A 17069-nucleotide genomic window follows, 5' to 3' on the forward strand; every position below is an offset into this window, starting at 1 on the left:
CTTCTGTTCCTGGCATGGTTTATTTCCTTTAATCTGACACAACAGTAACTCAGTGTGTTTGCTGTCTGATTGCATATAAAATGAACACTTTCACATAAACATGAGTTTTAAAAAACCTGCACCAGAAATCAAAGGATACACCAAAGAGCAGGCAGGATTCTGGCCTGTTCTTTCCTTTCAGGGCCAAAATCTGAACTCTCACACAGTAAATTTTGTGTGCTTCTAGGAGAATATACTATTGCTTGTATTCTTTATGTTGGATTTCTCATTAGATGAGATCTCAATGAAGGTAAATGACCAGAAATTACTCAGCTGAGACCACTAATTTTTCCTTTTTGATTTAGCTCAAACAAAATTCTTCGAAGGTGAAAACTTACTGTGCTAAACCAATGTCTCAGACACATTACTCTCATTTGCAGGATTCTGAATACACTAGTAATATCATATAAAAGATCAGAAAAACATTAATTGGAGAAACTGCAGTTTAAGAAACAAAGTGGTCTCAAAATGTTCCAAAATAAAACACTCCTAATTTTAAATGTTATTTAGGTGAACCTCTTCATATGTTTCGCAAATGTACTACATGCCAAAAGTAGTTTAAAAATAACTATTTTTTCCTACAATACTATACAAAAACATCATTAATCATCATAAAAATTGCCTTGTTTTCTTTAGAATGGATGCATCTCCACTTTTCTTTGATGCTTATTACAATCTGCTATATATTAAGCATTGTATAATATACATGGAGTTAAACAAAGCTAGAATTTTTTTTCCCTAAAAAAAGAAATATTGGTGTTTCAACATTTCATTTCAACCTGTATCATAACAAAAATAAAGCAAAACTTTTTCATGCAATGAAAATCTCCTAAGATGTGACCGTTCAACAACATTTCCATTTTCTTCAATAGAACAAAATTTGTCAACATCCTTAACTGGAATGAATCTATTCTGGACCAAATCAAAGTTTATTTTAAGTCAATTTGACATTAAGTTGCATTTACATATGGTGCCATAGTACAGTAATGGAAGTAGTACAGCACTAAAATACACACTGCTGAAACAAGAAACATGCACCAGTGGAGAGACTGTTCTGCACAAACTCTACACTTAACCCCTCTTTCTTCATCCATTACCAGGCACAGCTAAAGCAGTAAGACACTGGACTTAAATCTGATCTTTTGCTGATTGAGTTAATTCTTATATTCTTAAATTTGTCTTCTTCAGGTGTATTCCTCCTTTTATTCCTCTCCAACAGACTAAGCTCCTAGCCTATTCTACATCTTTTACAGGACATTTTTAGTCACATGATGCCCTAAGCTATTCAGTTAGAAAGAAATCAGAATGCATCTTAAAGGAAATGTTTGGGGGGTTTTAGCAAGTCATAATTTTCTCAAAAGAATCTTCATTTTGCAGAAGCTGTACTTCCATGCTGAAAAATGTGTAACTACTGAGCAGCTCTTGTAACAAGGCTTGTCTGTTATACTCCATATGTATTTTTCGGTGTAAGGAAGTAACAGAAGGCACTATGACAAAAGGTTGATCAAAGTATCTACAAGTCAATGGAGAGATCTCCAGATTTCTCACTGTATTGGGTCTGCGTGGCAAGGGTTTGGTAGCAGAGGGGCTATAGGGGTGGCTTCTGCAAGAAGCTGCCAGAAGCTTCCCTCACATCCAATGAAGCCAGAGGAATGACCATATGTGAGAGCAACAGCCTCGCAGACACTAAGGTCAGTGAAGAAGAGAGAGGGTGCACTGGAGCAGAGATTTCCCAGCAGCCTGTGGTGAAGATGCAGTGAGACAGGATGTCTCCCTGTAGCCCATGGAGGTCCATGTTGGAGCAGATATACACCTGGCAACCACGGAGGACCTCACATTGCACTACGTGGATGCCTGAAGAAGGTTGTGACCCTGTGGGAAGCCTGTGCCAGAGAAGGTTTGCTGGCAGGACTTTGTGGGAGGCCCACACTGGATCATTCTGTTCCTGAAGGACTGCACCCCTTGAAAAGGACCAATGCTAGAGCAGAGGAAAAGTGTGAGGAGAAAGGAGCAGCAGAGACAACCTGTGATGAACGGCACAGCCTCCATTTCCCATCCCCTGCGCTGCTGGGGCAGGATGAGGTAGAAAAAATTGGGAGTGAATTTGAGCTCAGGAATAAAGGAAGGGTGGGGGGAAGGTGTTTTAAGATGTCGTTTTTATTTCTCATTTCCCTACTCTGATTTGATTGACAATAAATCTCCCCAAGTTGAGTCTCTTTTGCCCATGACAGTAATTGCTCAGTGATTTCTCCCTGCCCTTATCTTGACCCACAAGCCTTTTATCATCTTTTTCTACCCTTGTCTGACTGAGGAGAGGAGTGATAGAATGACTTTGGTGGGCACCTGGTGTCCAGCCAAGGTCAAGCCACCATGTTCATAGAAACATTCTCAATAAAATGCACAGAAGGAAGGTCACAGTCTTTGTTTTAGGCATCTAATTTAGACAGGAATCACAGAAACACAAGCCTAAATATCTTACAAAGTCAAAAGAAACAGAAGCTTAAGTTAAATGTTTATACTGTTGTAATATACACTGTAAGAATGATACTTTCTCTACATCCTTTTCATACTAGGTTTAAATCACAACTACCTTCAAATGAAGATGAAACACTGGCTGCTGCCTTTGACTTTGCCTTCATGGCAGTTTTATCTGCACACAGTGACTAGCTAGGGGATTTGTTCTAAGACTATGAACAGACCATTTACCTGAAGACTGACACATCATGCCACACTGGCCCAAAATAATTTTCAAAGACTATTATTAATTTTCGTTATTTGAAACAGTGTCCATGAGCTGTAGTAAGATTATAACTATCTTTTTATTCATCTCTCAAAAAGGCCATCACTAAGATCAATGGAAAAATGAATTATATGCCCGTTGGTGAAGGAAAATATTAATGCTTGTAACATAACGCAAGTTTACAAATTCAGTTGTTAATCCCAAAGTCTTCAAGTTAAGCACTGCACAGGTTTTCTGCCACACTTATGACTGTATCCTGTGACTTAGATTTTTAATTACCAGCTCAGCAATAACTGTAAATATACTGTCTTTCAGATAGCTCATTAAGCAACAATGGGAATAAACAAACAACTCAGTTTCTTAGCCACAAGAGCTCTTCAACTTGCCCTGTTCCAATCAATTCACAAGTGCTGCTCACATATCATGCATGGATCAGATATCTACTAAAGGAAACACAATGAAGCCAAGATGTTGTTTACACCAACAGCAGAAACAAACAATAGCAAGAGACACGAGCTAGCAGAGGAACTGTTTTGCAGTGTGCTATGCATACATTTTTCTAGTCACACAGTTCTTAAAATGTTTTTTTGATTGTGGACAGTTTACCATCAATCAAATGAAAAATACTTAATTTCATTTTTTTTCACAAATGGAAACACAAGAAATGTTATTTGTGGGTGCAAGAGCATATCACAAACAATAAATGTAGTGTCCTAAAGCTAAAATAGCAAACAAATATAACTAATAAAAACTTGTTCAGAATTCAAAAAACTTTTCAATGGAATGTCTATCTGGCCAATGAAAGACTATTACTTCCCACTCCCATTGAATTTATCTATGTATGACATCCACATGTCACAGTGCTTGAAACAAAAGATAGAATCCCTTCAAAGAGGCTGGATGTGGCTCAGCCTCATAATATCTATGTATCAAAAGCATTATCGATATATCCTGTACAGACAGTGGTTGACCAGCTGGTAGGATATCCTGTATTGTGAACACAGCTCACTGAAAAGCCAAGAGCTTCCTTGACATATCCATACAATTGCTTTAACAAAGCAACACCCAGAAGCAAGGCATAGCAGTGAAGAATTCAGGTTTCAATTTTTATTTTAGTGTTTTATCCATTTCTCTTTTAAAAATTAAAAAAGGAATGGGGGAGAATGGGGGAGAAAAGTGAAGTGAGTATTCTAATTACAGACTCAAAAAACACTCCTGAAGAAAATTACACAGAGATACATTTTCAAATCCAGATGCCATAGAGATGCCATGAAGTAGAAACTACATATGCCATGGGGAACAGCATCATCTTGCATATGATTTTAATGTATCAGAGTGTAATGTGACAAACTGTCACCTACTAATTATTTTCAATCTCATAATATTGAAAATGTCTTTGTCCACTTCCACATATAATGCTAAGGGCTATAACCAACATAGTATGTCAGAATGACTAATGCTCTGATTTTCACTCCTCCTTCCTAAATGTTCTATCAGTGAGAAAAATTAATCACTTAAAAAAATAAAACCTATCAGTTAGGCAAATTTATAGAATACTCCAACACCATCACTATACCTCCTTTTAGGTCCTCTAATAACAAAAAGAGCAGATTAAACACAATATGCCATGCTGCAAATTGAAAAAAACTGCAGAACACATCAGTAATAGACTGCACATCCACAAGATCAGAAAACCAAGGACCAGAACTGTAACAGGATCTTGTTTGGCTTACGGGCTTGGGGATCCATCTCCGGAAGAATGACTATTGACATTCTTGTCCATTGCCCTCTGTTTACAAAATGCAGCCCACAAAACTACATGAAGTCCCTCACATAACCTTCAGAGAGGTACAGCTAAATTAAGCCATATATCAGAGCAGATATAGACAGCTTTAGCACGACAAACACTGGAAAATGTCACTGTCCTAACAAGAAGTAAGCAGGAAGAGCTCAAAATCTCTGTGCTCTAACAGTGAGCCTCTTGTTTTATCTCCCTCTGAATACTGAACAGCTTTTGGACCTATTTACTTCACTAAGATTGCAAAACATCTGCTTGACAAATTGGCAATCTATATGTGCTTTTTTGTTTATAAAGGGTTTTTTTGTAAAGAGTTTAAAAATCATTCTTTTCACCAGTGACTGAGCATAAGCAATATTGTCAGTAGATGCGGAAGAATATAAAAGGAAAAAGTGTATTCTTCAGAAAAAAATCCCACACCTTTAATATTAATAAGTTAAAAATAGACACAGTCTGACCTTGTGAATTACCCAGGAGATGTGATTAAGTGCAATCAGATTCCAAGCACTACAATGTTGGGAATAGTGTCTCTGACCTAAAGGCTCTTCTCATCATGGTATGTCAGCACTAATGACCTCAAGCAACTTCATCTGCATTTGGTCTGCCTTTGATAAAATACCATGATAGATCCACAAGATAATAGTGACTTACAAACTTACAGAGTCTTCATGATTAAGCATGACATTTTTCCTATACAAAGTGCCAAATTGGAAAAAGAGGCCAAAAGGTCATAACCCGAGGAAGAAGCCTTTCAAACAGAGGGCTGCTGCAAAGCCAGTGCCACTAGCATGATCCACAGGGGCTCTCTGACAAGCCTGCTGGGGCAGTTTTAAAATGACCAGTTAAATGCCTGTGGAGATTCAGCTCCCTCATTATGTGACTGACCTATGTATTTTTGGCATCAGTATGCCCCAGAGGATCTGATTGGACAGGTAGTTAAAAGTTCACAGTTAAATACATTCTGAAATAGCTAAGACAAGCAGACTGACTTCCTGAGAAGATTAATTTCTTCTCTTCACCAGAATATTTTGGGAACTGTGTAAACATACACATAATTTTGAAAGAATAGAGCCTTGCAACATTTTGTATTCTAAACAGCCAATATGTACACACATGTACCACAGTCCAAAAAAATCTTAAAACATATAAAATAATCCCCTGTGCCATGACCATCCATTGAACAGGATACAGTCATATACTAGGGCTGGTTCTCAAGAAAAATGGTGGCTGCAGTTTGTTCAACCACTCACTGAAAGGCACCATGGACATTTGTAGATACAATGCTCATGTTCTTTCCAGTTGACACTGGTAAGTATTTCAAGGTCAGAAAGCTGACAACAGGGGCTGCTTTGTGGCAACAGGAAGAGTAATTTAATCTGTGAGATTCAACTTGTTTTCAAAAAAAATTCACACAGATTTGTTTTTGCCATAATTGCTTTTCTGCTCTCATCATCACTCCTGATTTGAACCTCTATCCCAAAATCAGAAGGATAAGGAGTCACATCAGGAAGCAAAAGGCAGAAAAATACACTTATGAAGCTAATCATTGACTCAAACAGGAAGACAACTGAGTATTGTATGACTTTGAGCAGAATAGGGATTTATCCTTGCACAGTGCGGGGAGAGAGTAGAACAGAAACAGAGAGATGAAACAAAAGCATAAGCATCCTGAAAGATCTTTATTGTTCCTCAAGAGTAAAACCTAAACATTTCAGGAACTCAGACACTCTTGTAAAAAATAATGTTTTGATTATTTCTTACAATGATTAATAGATTTATGGCTGAAAATAGTGGATAAGCATGTGCTGTATTTTCCATTCTCCTGCTTATTTCAGTGAATGCAAAGGCTTCATGTTAAACCTATTTCCTCCACCTTCCTCTAGAATTATTTTCCAGCAGAATCTAAGTTTCAACTGTATGACATGACCCCAAATAAAAAAAGCATCACCAAGGAAAATAAACATGCTGTATAATTACTACCTTTCTGAATTACAGATTTATACAATACCTGTGGATGTATCCACTGTGAAAAAAGAAGAAAATTCTCCTGGGACCAGTTCATACGTGACAATGCCATATATTCCTGAATCTCTGTCTGTGGCAACAACGTTGATGATTTCTGTTCCTGGCTGTGTATGACTGCTGATACTTGTCACATAGGTGTCTTGTTCAAACACGGGTTGATTATCATTAATATCATCTATCTCGATGCGAACAAAAGCTTGGGCACTCAGCCCACCCTGTTGAATAAATCAGAAAGATAAAACCAAAAAACAAGGTTAATTTTAAAAACAGAATGACGCATAACTGGCTTCAGCCCATCATTAGGAAATTAAACATGCTGCAACAGTATTGATCAATGAAAATGTCCATTAAAAGCAACTTACTGTAGCTGTAATAACCAAAAATACTGCATGCAAGCAAGCTACATACTCAGCACAACTCCAGTGGGCTGAGTACACAAAGAAGTTCAGCTTTGTAGAACGACGAGACCTGAACATAAAGCCAGTTTTATCAATGCTAACGAGCACTACATGTCAAAAACCTCACTAGTCTAGCCTCACATGTTTTCACTGTCATCACCAACACACCACTTACTCCTTCACAGATAAATATCAGGGCTTTCTACCCCAGAAACATGTGCCACTCGGGTCACAGTGGTGCTCCAGTAAAGCAACAGTAAAAGCTTCTATCTATCTGTGAGTTTCTCAGATTTAAAAGCATTACCATCATAACAGTGAATATGAGGCTTTTTCAGCTACTGATTAGGGACACAGATTGAGAGCAGTGCAGGACAGCCAAAAGCTGACCTGTCAGACTGCTACGTGCAAGACCTATCCTCCACTTACCACACTGGCAGGTTCAAACAGTTCTGCTCATACAGCATGTGTCTATGTCTAGACATATAAATATGTATACCTGTGTATATATACTGGGGAGGGTGTGTATGTGTGTATCTCTAACAATGCACGTGTGCTTGTCTACATACCCACACCTTCACTTGGTGCACACAGTGACAGAACTATATCAAATTGACTGAAGGATGTAGCTGAAGTGATATGCCAATGTAACATTCATAACTGATCACGTAAAACTATTTCCAGTGCATTTGTGATTTGTCAGGGAAAGAAGTGTCACCATATTTTGTAGGGGTCTTGGCTCACCTTCTCTGTTCTTGTTTCTTTTCCATACAACAAAGAGCTGGTAAAAGCCAAGCCTTGGCTGCAGCTTTGGCATCATACCTGTTTTGTGACCCCAGCAGCTGCAGTGCTCTCTACACAGTCAGAGATCCTTCTACAGGTGCCCACTAAAAGCCCACTAAAATACCACGCGGGCAGCCATGGGACCACATTTAGCCTTGCTCTAGAGTGAAACTGGAGAAGCAAGAAGCAACTGCAAGCCAGCTTATCAAAGTATGCTGCAGCAAAATATTGATTTGCCATGGCAAAGCACTGAACGTTGTGACAATCTGCAAAAAAACCCCAATTCTTCAGGTGCTGAAGTGTAGACCCCACAGGCCCCTGAGTGAAACAAATGACAATTTACTTCTCAGAGGCACTACCTTGTACCCTCTGCAGATTCCCTTCATGAGTTTGGAGGGGTTCATATTTGCAAGATTATTTTACAGCCATAATAACTACAGACATTTTTAAAAGAAAGCTGCTCCATTGTGGCACAGCTAACAATGAATGCTGGGGCATAAAGCAGCACATGTGTGTGTAGTCTGCACATGCTGTACACAGTACAGTAGGACACAGATGGAGGAAGAAATATTGTGCTCTTCAAAGTCACGCCGAGCACGCTGTGCTTGTACCAGTCACTTACAGAAACTGCTGACACACATCGGATGTTGGTGACACACATGCTATGCTGAGCTAGTCCAAACTTAATTTTGCAGTCACAGTAGTTATGACATTTACAAACTAAAACAAAACAAAACCCCCAAACCAACTAGGTTACACATTTCTGCAATCTAAGGATTCATGTACATTAATTTTAAACCTGGCCTTCATGAAACTATTCAATTAGTCAGACTGGATACTATTCCCTTAGACTTGCTCTGCTGCATAATAATCTCCCCCAAAACTATTTTTAAGGGTTTGCTTATTATGACCACAGGTTCAGACTTATTTTTGCGCAAAAAATACTATCAGCATTCTCTTCCACATTTCCATAGTGATTTTTGCTTTGTTCTGGTTTGGGTTTTCCTTCCATGTTGTAGCAGTGACACTCCCATGAAGGCTCAAGTATGTGAAAAATAAAGATGATCTTGTGCATCCTGTGTCTGTGTTTCAATCATAACTAGGGGATCTGGTCTGCATCCTCCTGGCGTGCTTGAGTTTTCTTCTGAAGAAAAAAAGGACTGGCATGCTTCCAGAGCTCACACTGCTGCCGAGCCAGCCAGCAGCCAGGACACAAGCCTGGGGATCAGAACTCTGAAGGGTACCAGACTAGCATCAGCATAAAATTACTAGGACCACGACAAACCCCATGCCAATACAGAGAAATGGAGATGTGCAGATCTAGTGGGCTCACTGCCAACAGCCCCACTTCAGGGTAAGGCCCTTCCCCAGTACCTTGATCTCCATGGTAAGGAAATCCCTGCACAGGAGCCAAAACAGGGGGCAGGGGGAGGGAAAGAAATGTGCTCTGTTCACCATCAGAAGATGTTCTGCAGCTCCACAGATTTTTAGGTACTTTAGAACAGAAATGAGAAACATTTTTTAAGGAAAGAGGGCCAAGGAAGAAGTGAGGTCAAGAATAAAAGGCATCTAAAAAGATGGTTGGAACAGCATGAAATCAAGTTCATGAGATCTTGTGTTACACTGTTTCTTTCAAGTTTAGTTATTGCTAAACAGACACGAAAAAAAACCCAAATCCCACTCTCCAGACAATATGTGTTTATGCTATGGATTTATGTAAAGACAGCAAAGTCTTTCAAAATTGATTAATTATAAGTACGTGGGGGAATCTAATCTCTCAGAATGTAGACAAAGTTTTATGATGGAGACAGAAACTTCCTTTCCTGAAGAAGCAGTGTACACCTTCACATGACTCAGATATGATATTCACTTAATAACTTACTATATTAATTGGTTATGGCCCAGTTCTTTGACTATTGAAAATTGTTAAGTATCATCCGAAGTGAGAAGGAACAAAGTGCTTCTATTTCTAACAACATGGGTGTGCTTCATCTACTCAGAAGCAAGCAAAACAGATCTTCCAAATTAAGAAGGCTGGTGTAAATGAGTCCATTGCTGACAGAAAATTACATTTGTCAGAAAATGTTATGTGCAACAGAAAGCCTCAGATGTTCATTTTGAAATCCCTTATCTCAAATGTTTGAGCATTTTTAACTACCATTATGCTGTCTGATGCAACAAAGTCACAACTATAATGGTTTCTTTGTCAGACTCCTGACAGTTGTATTCCCTAGAGAACAAAAAGGGACATAAGAAACCACCATCAAGTCAAAATAACCACAAATGTTTTCTTTACTTTAGCAGGACCAATTTTGTGTTAAAATACAAAGCTATTAGTACACCTTTTTGTCTCCCCCCCAAAAAAATTATCCTGCCTTTGACAGGAAAGATTCTTTGTCGTAATTAGGAGAAATGATGCTATTTTCAATAGCTGTAGTTCTTCATTTTGGTGCTGTAAAAAGCTTAAAACTCCATCAAGATGTTCATGGTTCACTGACAAAGTTTTTGCCAGTGAACCGTGCTGTCAAATTTTTGTTCCAAACTAAACTGGTAGATACAGAATCTCTGACATAAAAACTTTCCTTTTTTAAAATTTAAAGGATATGGCATCTTGAAGTCGTAAAGCTGTCAAAGTGGAGAGGCATCTCCAATTATTTCAAAAGCCTTAACTTCTTCAGAAGCTTTGCCTGTGAGTGTCAAGTACTTATATCTAGGTTTCAATTAGTTTGATGTAAAAGACAAAGCAAATTGGATAAGCAGGGTGGTTTATCAAAAAAAACCAAGAGACAAAGTATTTTTGTATGCAGAAAGGCATCAAGAGTCACTAATACACCTGCTGATGGTGCACTGAACCTTTTGCAATGATGATGTAGCAGCTGAAAAACTGAAGACCCAGCATTTCTTGTGGAAGATACAAGGATGTTTCTTTTCATCTTCGCTTAATCAGTGAGAGTGCTCCCACAAGCTCTCACAGAATGTTTATTTAACACCAGTTTAACAGAAGCTGTTTTCCACCTGCTTCTTCAAAGGCTCTCGTGTGAAATTTAAGTTCACTCATTACATTCTTTACATAATGCATAAAAGACAAGACTGACAAGATCCATAACCATGTAATGGAGTAGGGCATGAACAGGTGGAGGAACCTGATAGCTTTTCTGTAAGATAACATGAACACCACCTGGGAAATACTTTCTTTTCCTCCTTATTTCTAATTAACTTTGTTATTTTCTTTTCTCTTCATCTCTCTCCCTCCCTTTGTCAACTGTGACCCTTCACTCTTCCTCTCTCTCTTTTCTGTATGCATTTCTCCCTGATCACAGCCTTTGCTTTGAACCCCACACCTAACATCTTTAATCCATCAAAATCAGCAGCAGAATGCCAGGAGATAAAATATCTTGCTATAATTCTGCTGCAAAGGTGGAGATTGGCTCAACAAAAGTTCAGGTATACTGAAAAATTTGAAAAGCTAATATTGAATTTAGGTGGTATAGTATTTAAGTGTCAGATGGGCAATTTTTTTACAGGATCTACAAAGTGCTGACTTCCAGTAAAAGATCAAGTCTTGTCTGTCACAGACAAAGCAAACAAAGATTGAACCCTTCTCCCCATTACTGAACTTCTGAAAACACAAGGTCCCTAAAAGAAGATAAACAACAGACCCCTTAAAAAACTGAATACCATATAGTTTCAATACATTGGCTGTTTTCCTTCAATTTTTGGCATAAGATTTGTCACTAGATCAATAATTCAGCTAAAAAATGCATCAAGCTTTTTTCAGGTAAGCATATTTGCTTTCACATTTCCAAATTAATCTTTTGCACCAGACTGAATATCTAAGAAACCTGTCAGAATCTCACTGCCATTGTCCAGCTCTCACATAGCCTTTATTAATGACTAAGCTGGATGTTCCAGACACATGTATGTGCTCTTTATATTTATACAGCTTCAAAATATGAGAATGAGAGGAAAAGTGAAGTATTATGAATCCATAATTTTCTGCTGTTATACATTATAATGACTGCTTTACTCTTCAAAGTTTGGCTATCTATACTCAAGTATAAACTTGAAGATGGAAATTACAAATCAGCAAAATTACAAAATGGTCACACAGACCTACCTCTGCTATAAAGATTACAGGCACTGCCCTAATGACAAAAAAAAACCCCTTATGTTCTTAAATTAAAATCATAAAATGGTTTGAGTTGGAAGGGACCTTTGAAAGGTCACCTAGTCCAAGCCCCCTGCAATGATCAGGGTCAAGTTATTAGATGTTCAAATAAGATGAGTCAAGAAACAAACACATATATACTTATGTAATTGCTTCTCCTCTAAAGAAATGTATAGGGAAGAAAAGGCATGCTGCTAAAAGCAGGGTTAATAAAAGAAAATACCTCTGTAGCCTCTGAAATAAACACTGAATGGTGACAACTAAAGAAAAAAGCAGATGAATTGCTTAACTATTACACATATATCTAAACTCAACGGTACAGAAATATACACTCAGCTGCTACCTTCTCAAAATGCAATAATTAATATCAACCACCAACTGCAGATACTTAAATTCACCTACTCATGACTATGGAAATCACATTCACTGTTTCTTCAGTGTACTATAATAAAAAACACAGACATTTTAATGAAAAATACAGTATTTCCAGCACAACTGCATTTTAAAAAAGTGTCCTTATTTTAATTTTAACATTTGAAGTCAACCAGTAACAGTTCTCTTCAGCTTCTTTACAATTCATTGCTAAAGCAGAAGAAAGTAAAGCCAAGTACTGACTGGGCCTCACATTGTAAATCACCTTTGGACACTTTCATAACAAAATGAACCCACAAATAATTTTCTTGCAGTGTTGTTCTGGAGTTGCACTACAAAAATTTTCTTTTACGTGCCATCCAGTAGACAAGGTGTCCACTTTCAGACATCTTGTGCTCCCACCACAACAGTCTTCTCACCCTCCTTCCCAAAGAGAGATCTGAAATGGACTATTTCTGGTACATACAACTACCTTGCCCTTGCTATATCATGAACACCTACTTCCAAACACCAAACCTTGCGCAGTGGGAAAACTCCACTTCAGGGAGGCTGCAACCAGCCACAACAGCAGCAATGGCATCAGCCAGCTAGAAATGACAAGGAATTTATCCAGGAAAAACATTGTCACCCACGGTAGTCATGCAGTTCTAGCCCCAGTTACTTGTTTATTACTGCTGCAGTCATATTGAAAGCAGAGAGCAGAAGTAACCTGGAGTCCACTGGTTCCAAGAGGAGGAGGAAAATCAGCAGGGACTAACACATACTAGGAAACTTTTCCAACAACTTGTTTAGGAGTAACTGGGGATTCCACAGCCAATTTTATTAATTTGGGTCAAAATTTACAGTTCATGAAGTATTACTTTCTGCCTTCTTTAAGAATAAGACATTTCATTCAAATTCATGCAATTTTTACATACTCATTGCACTCTCATTTAGAAGCATACAGCACATCTAAATTTGCAAGTGCATTCACAAATCTGGCAGTATGGAAGAGCATAACTTACCCCATCCGTAGCTTTTACTAAGAGGTCATAAGTGGTTGGATCTCCTTCTCTGTCAATGTCTTGAGACACACAGATCTGACCAGTATGTGGGTCAATCTGGAAGGCTTTAGATTTTTCATAAAAATGAAATCCATCATAAAGAGAATACTCAATTTCACCAAACTGGTCAGCATCTGCATCTGTTGCTTTGACCTGCAGGGAGACAACAGAGATAAAAATGAAGCAAATGAAACTATTACTCATTAACACCAAGTGTCTTTGATTTTTGAATGAAAGTTACCTGTTGGTGTTGTAAAAGCAAATGTGTATACACAATAAAAACAAACATGCTCTGCTACCTCAGCTGTCTATCCACAGTTTGTAAGATTACTCAGCTACTGACAGCATAATTATTGCAAACAGCATGTAAGTTCCATTAGACCTGTCTGTAACATTACTTATGCATCTATCAATAATTTTCTCCATCAAGTCAACTTTCTGTGACTGAAAAGGTCATGCTCATTAAGCCATGGCATTCAGTAGGCCATACCTTCAGCTACTTTCCCTTCATGTCATTTTTATCAGTGGAGGTAGGTCTTATGAAAACCATGTCACTCTTAGATCAGGAAAGTGCTGCAGGACATCCATACCTAACATCTTTTATAAAAGATTCCCCAGAGCTTAATCTAGTTTTCATTTGAAAGAGAGTTTGGTGGCATTCTTTCTCATTGGACCATGGGTGGATTGATTTAAAAAGTATTTGATAAACACAATAATTTTGTACATTGCACCTTCAATTTTATTGCCCTAAGATCTCTGATAACAAATGTTTTGTGTTGAGTGTGGCTTTTCTCTGGCATGTTCCATTGTGAAAGTTTTCACCTAAATTTAGAAACATTTTGGTAGAAAATAATGTATCAAAATATATATATATTAAGAAAGCCAGTATTTTCAGTTCTCTAATTTGTTGTTATTGGAGATACATAAAGCATTTCTCCTCCTCAGTTAGTTTCATTTTCTACTTATTCTCTGAAAACCATAAATTCTGTGTTTTTTTCCATCAGCATGTCTGTACAAGTACAACACCTGAAGACCATAATGGAGCTTTGAAAAGCTTAGTATCACAAAGCCCAAGAGTTAGAATTAATGGGATTTCACAGAGAAGACCTGTGCCAGCCACTGCCTGCACCTGACCCAGCTTGGTAAGATGAGACCCACAACTATCAGCCACAGATAGGGTGAAGGTGGAGGTCTGCATGTGACTCTGCCTGTACAGAAAAACATATGGCATGGTTTTAGGCACAGTTTCAAAAAAGATAGGTCAGGTCAGAAAGTATTCCTAGCAATAAGTTGGGATTAGATCATCCTGTTTAGGGGATGTTAATTAATTTAGTTGCATGGACACAAGCTGTGCCAGGTCATTTGGCCTTGGGACCCCAGAATAGCCTTTGGCTGATCTCCAACTAGTACAAACCTGGCCATAAAGACCAGTCTCTGCCTTCATCACAAACTCACTTCTTTGCCCACAGAGAATTATTTTGGCACTAAGTTACAGAACTGGGACTGAATTATACCCAAATGAACAAAACATGGCTTGGGAGGGCTGAAAAACGTGGAAGTTGGGAAAGGGAAACCATGTAAAAAGTGCCAAGGCAAATTATAAAGCTAAAACTTACTCTAAACTAGTTACATCCATTGGATTTTTAAAATGACAGCCCAAAAGATACACATTATTTCAATTATTGTTTTTTGCCTCTTGTGGTTTCTTTCTCATTTGTTTTTAAAACTTCTCCATTTCTGCATGGAATGCTCAAGATTTGCTGTATTTTAGATGAAGTATCACTGTGACTGCACCACTGTGCTGGTTTGGGCTGAAGTGGAGTTAATTTTCCTCGCACTGGCTAGTATGAGTCTATGTTTTGGATTTGTGTTGAACACAAGGTTGATAATATGAAGATGTTTTTGTCGCTGCTGAGCAGAGCTTACACAGAGCCAAGGCCTTTACTGTGTTCCATACAGCCACGCTGGCAAGGAGGTTGGGGGTGCATGGGGGATTGAGAGGAGATACAGTTGGGACAGGTGACCCAAACTGACCAAAGGGATATTCCATACCATAGAACATCATGCTCAGTATATAAGGTTGGAGGAAGAAGGAGGAAGGGGGGACGCCTGGAGTGATGGCGTTTGTCTTCCCAAGGAACCGTTACGCATGATGGGCCCTGCTCTCCTGAAGATGGCTGAACACCTCCTGCCCATGGGAAACAGTGAATTAGTTCCTTTTTTAGCTTTGCTTGTGTGTGCAGCTTTTGCTTTCTCTGTTAAACTGTCTTTATCTCAACCCATGAGTTTTTCTAGGTTTTACCCTTTCAATTCACACCCCCATCCCCCAGGTTGGGGAGTGACCAAGTGGCTGTGTGGTGTTTGGTGGCTGCCTGGGGTTAAACCATGACAATCACATACTCCAAAGCATCTTTCCTCCCACGAAACAGTTTCTCACAATGCCAAAGGCCATTATACCACAGTTATTGGTTCTGCAAAAAGAAAGCTTCTTCAGGGGAGCTCTCTGCTCACAGAGTCCTTCATGGCCTTTTCACACCTTTGCAGTTTGCATCCCGTGGCTACAGCACGGGATGCAACATGCAGCCACTGCTGACCTCAGTCCACACACTCATTCTGGGTAAGTTAAAGGCAAAACTAACACTCACGCACAAGGAAACAAATATCCAGCCCTAAAAATTGTTTACAGCTGTACATAAATCAAGTCTACAACATGCATATATCTCCAGCCTTGTGTTTTGTTATTTCTGTCATAAAAACATGAATAGAACATATGTGCTCTTAGTACTCTGCCACTGTAATGCTATGGAACAGTAAGTCACTTGGCCTTTATAAGAAAAGTATTTCCATTTATTTCTTTTGCCTGAAACCTAACAGGGGTGACAACACTGAAAGGTTCTGTCTGCCTGTGCCTGCATGCAGTTATATGTGTAAATGCTAACATTTATGTCTGCAATTGAGTGTTGAGTGATTAATTACAGGTGAAATTTGAGGGTATTCTTAGAAGTTTAGCCCATTATGTTCAGTGACTTATTTTCTTTCTTGTAAATTATGCAGTCCTCAGACTTTGAACAGTAAATGCAAAGGCATAATGAGTGATGAATTTAAATAAAAATGCTTCCATTCAAAGCAATACAAATTTGAAGGTCTAATTGCAATCAACTTCAATTACTATAATCATCTTTCAGGCAGCAGAACTAAGTGGCATCAATTTTTGCAAAAAAATATGATCTTCCTCCCTGTTCAAGTCCCTCATATTCATTCAATTTCTACCCACTTAATAGCACTATTTTTAATCACTCACCATGTAACCTTTTATTTGAGGAAGGAAGAATCTGGAATTAAAAGCGAATGAAAAATTTACTGCAGCAGACAGAGCTGACATTGAGTGGCACTACACCTGTCAGGGAAGCAATTGCCTATGATCATAGAATCATTTAGGTTGAAAAAGACCCTTAAGATCACTGTGTCAATGCACACTGATTTAGAAGGTGGAATCCAGTGAAAAATCTGCCAACAAATTCAAGCTTTCTGATACATCTAAGAGACCAAGTTACTGAAGATTTCAGAAATTAAAGCACAAGGTAGTAACCATCCAAAACACATGGGTTGATAGCATAATATGTGAGTACCAATCCTACAGCATACTGCAGCAGTGAACTGCCTGAGAGGGTGAGTTACAGCAGTCCAAACAGGAGGAAATGAAGGC

At 38.5% G+C, this 17069-nt stretch overlaps 1 protein-coding gene across 1 annotated transcript in view; it reads right to left on the bottom strand.

The window, feature by feature from the left end:
- LOC103802784 (protocadherin-23-like) overlaps positions 1-17069 on the bottom strand; it is a gene marked incomplete at both ends in the record, with an annotated part of 66084 nt that overhangs the window by 12507 nt on the left and 36508 nt on the right. The window contains 3 exon segments of the mRNA XM_009075306.1: positions 6586-6817; positions 13325-13516; positions 16665-16695. Coding sequence (XP_009073554.1) covers positions 6586-6817; positions 13325-13516; positions 16665-16695 — 455 coding nt within the window.

This window comes from Acanthisitta chloris, unplaced genomic scaffold (assembly GCF_000695815.1).
Source record: "Acanthisitta chloris isolate BGI_N310 unplaced genomic scaffold, ASM69581v1 scaffold14055, whole genome shotgun sequence".
NCBI lineage: Eukaryota > Metazoa > Chordata > Aves > Passeriformes > Acanthisittidae > Acanthisitta > Acanthisitta chloris.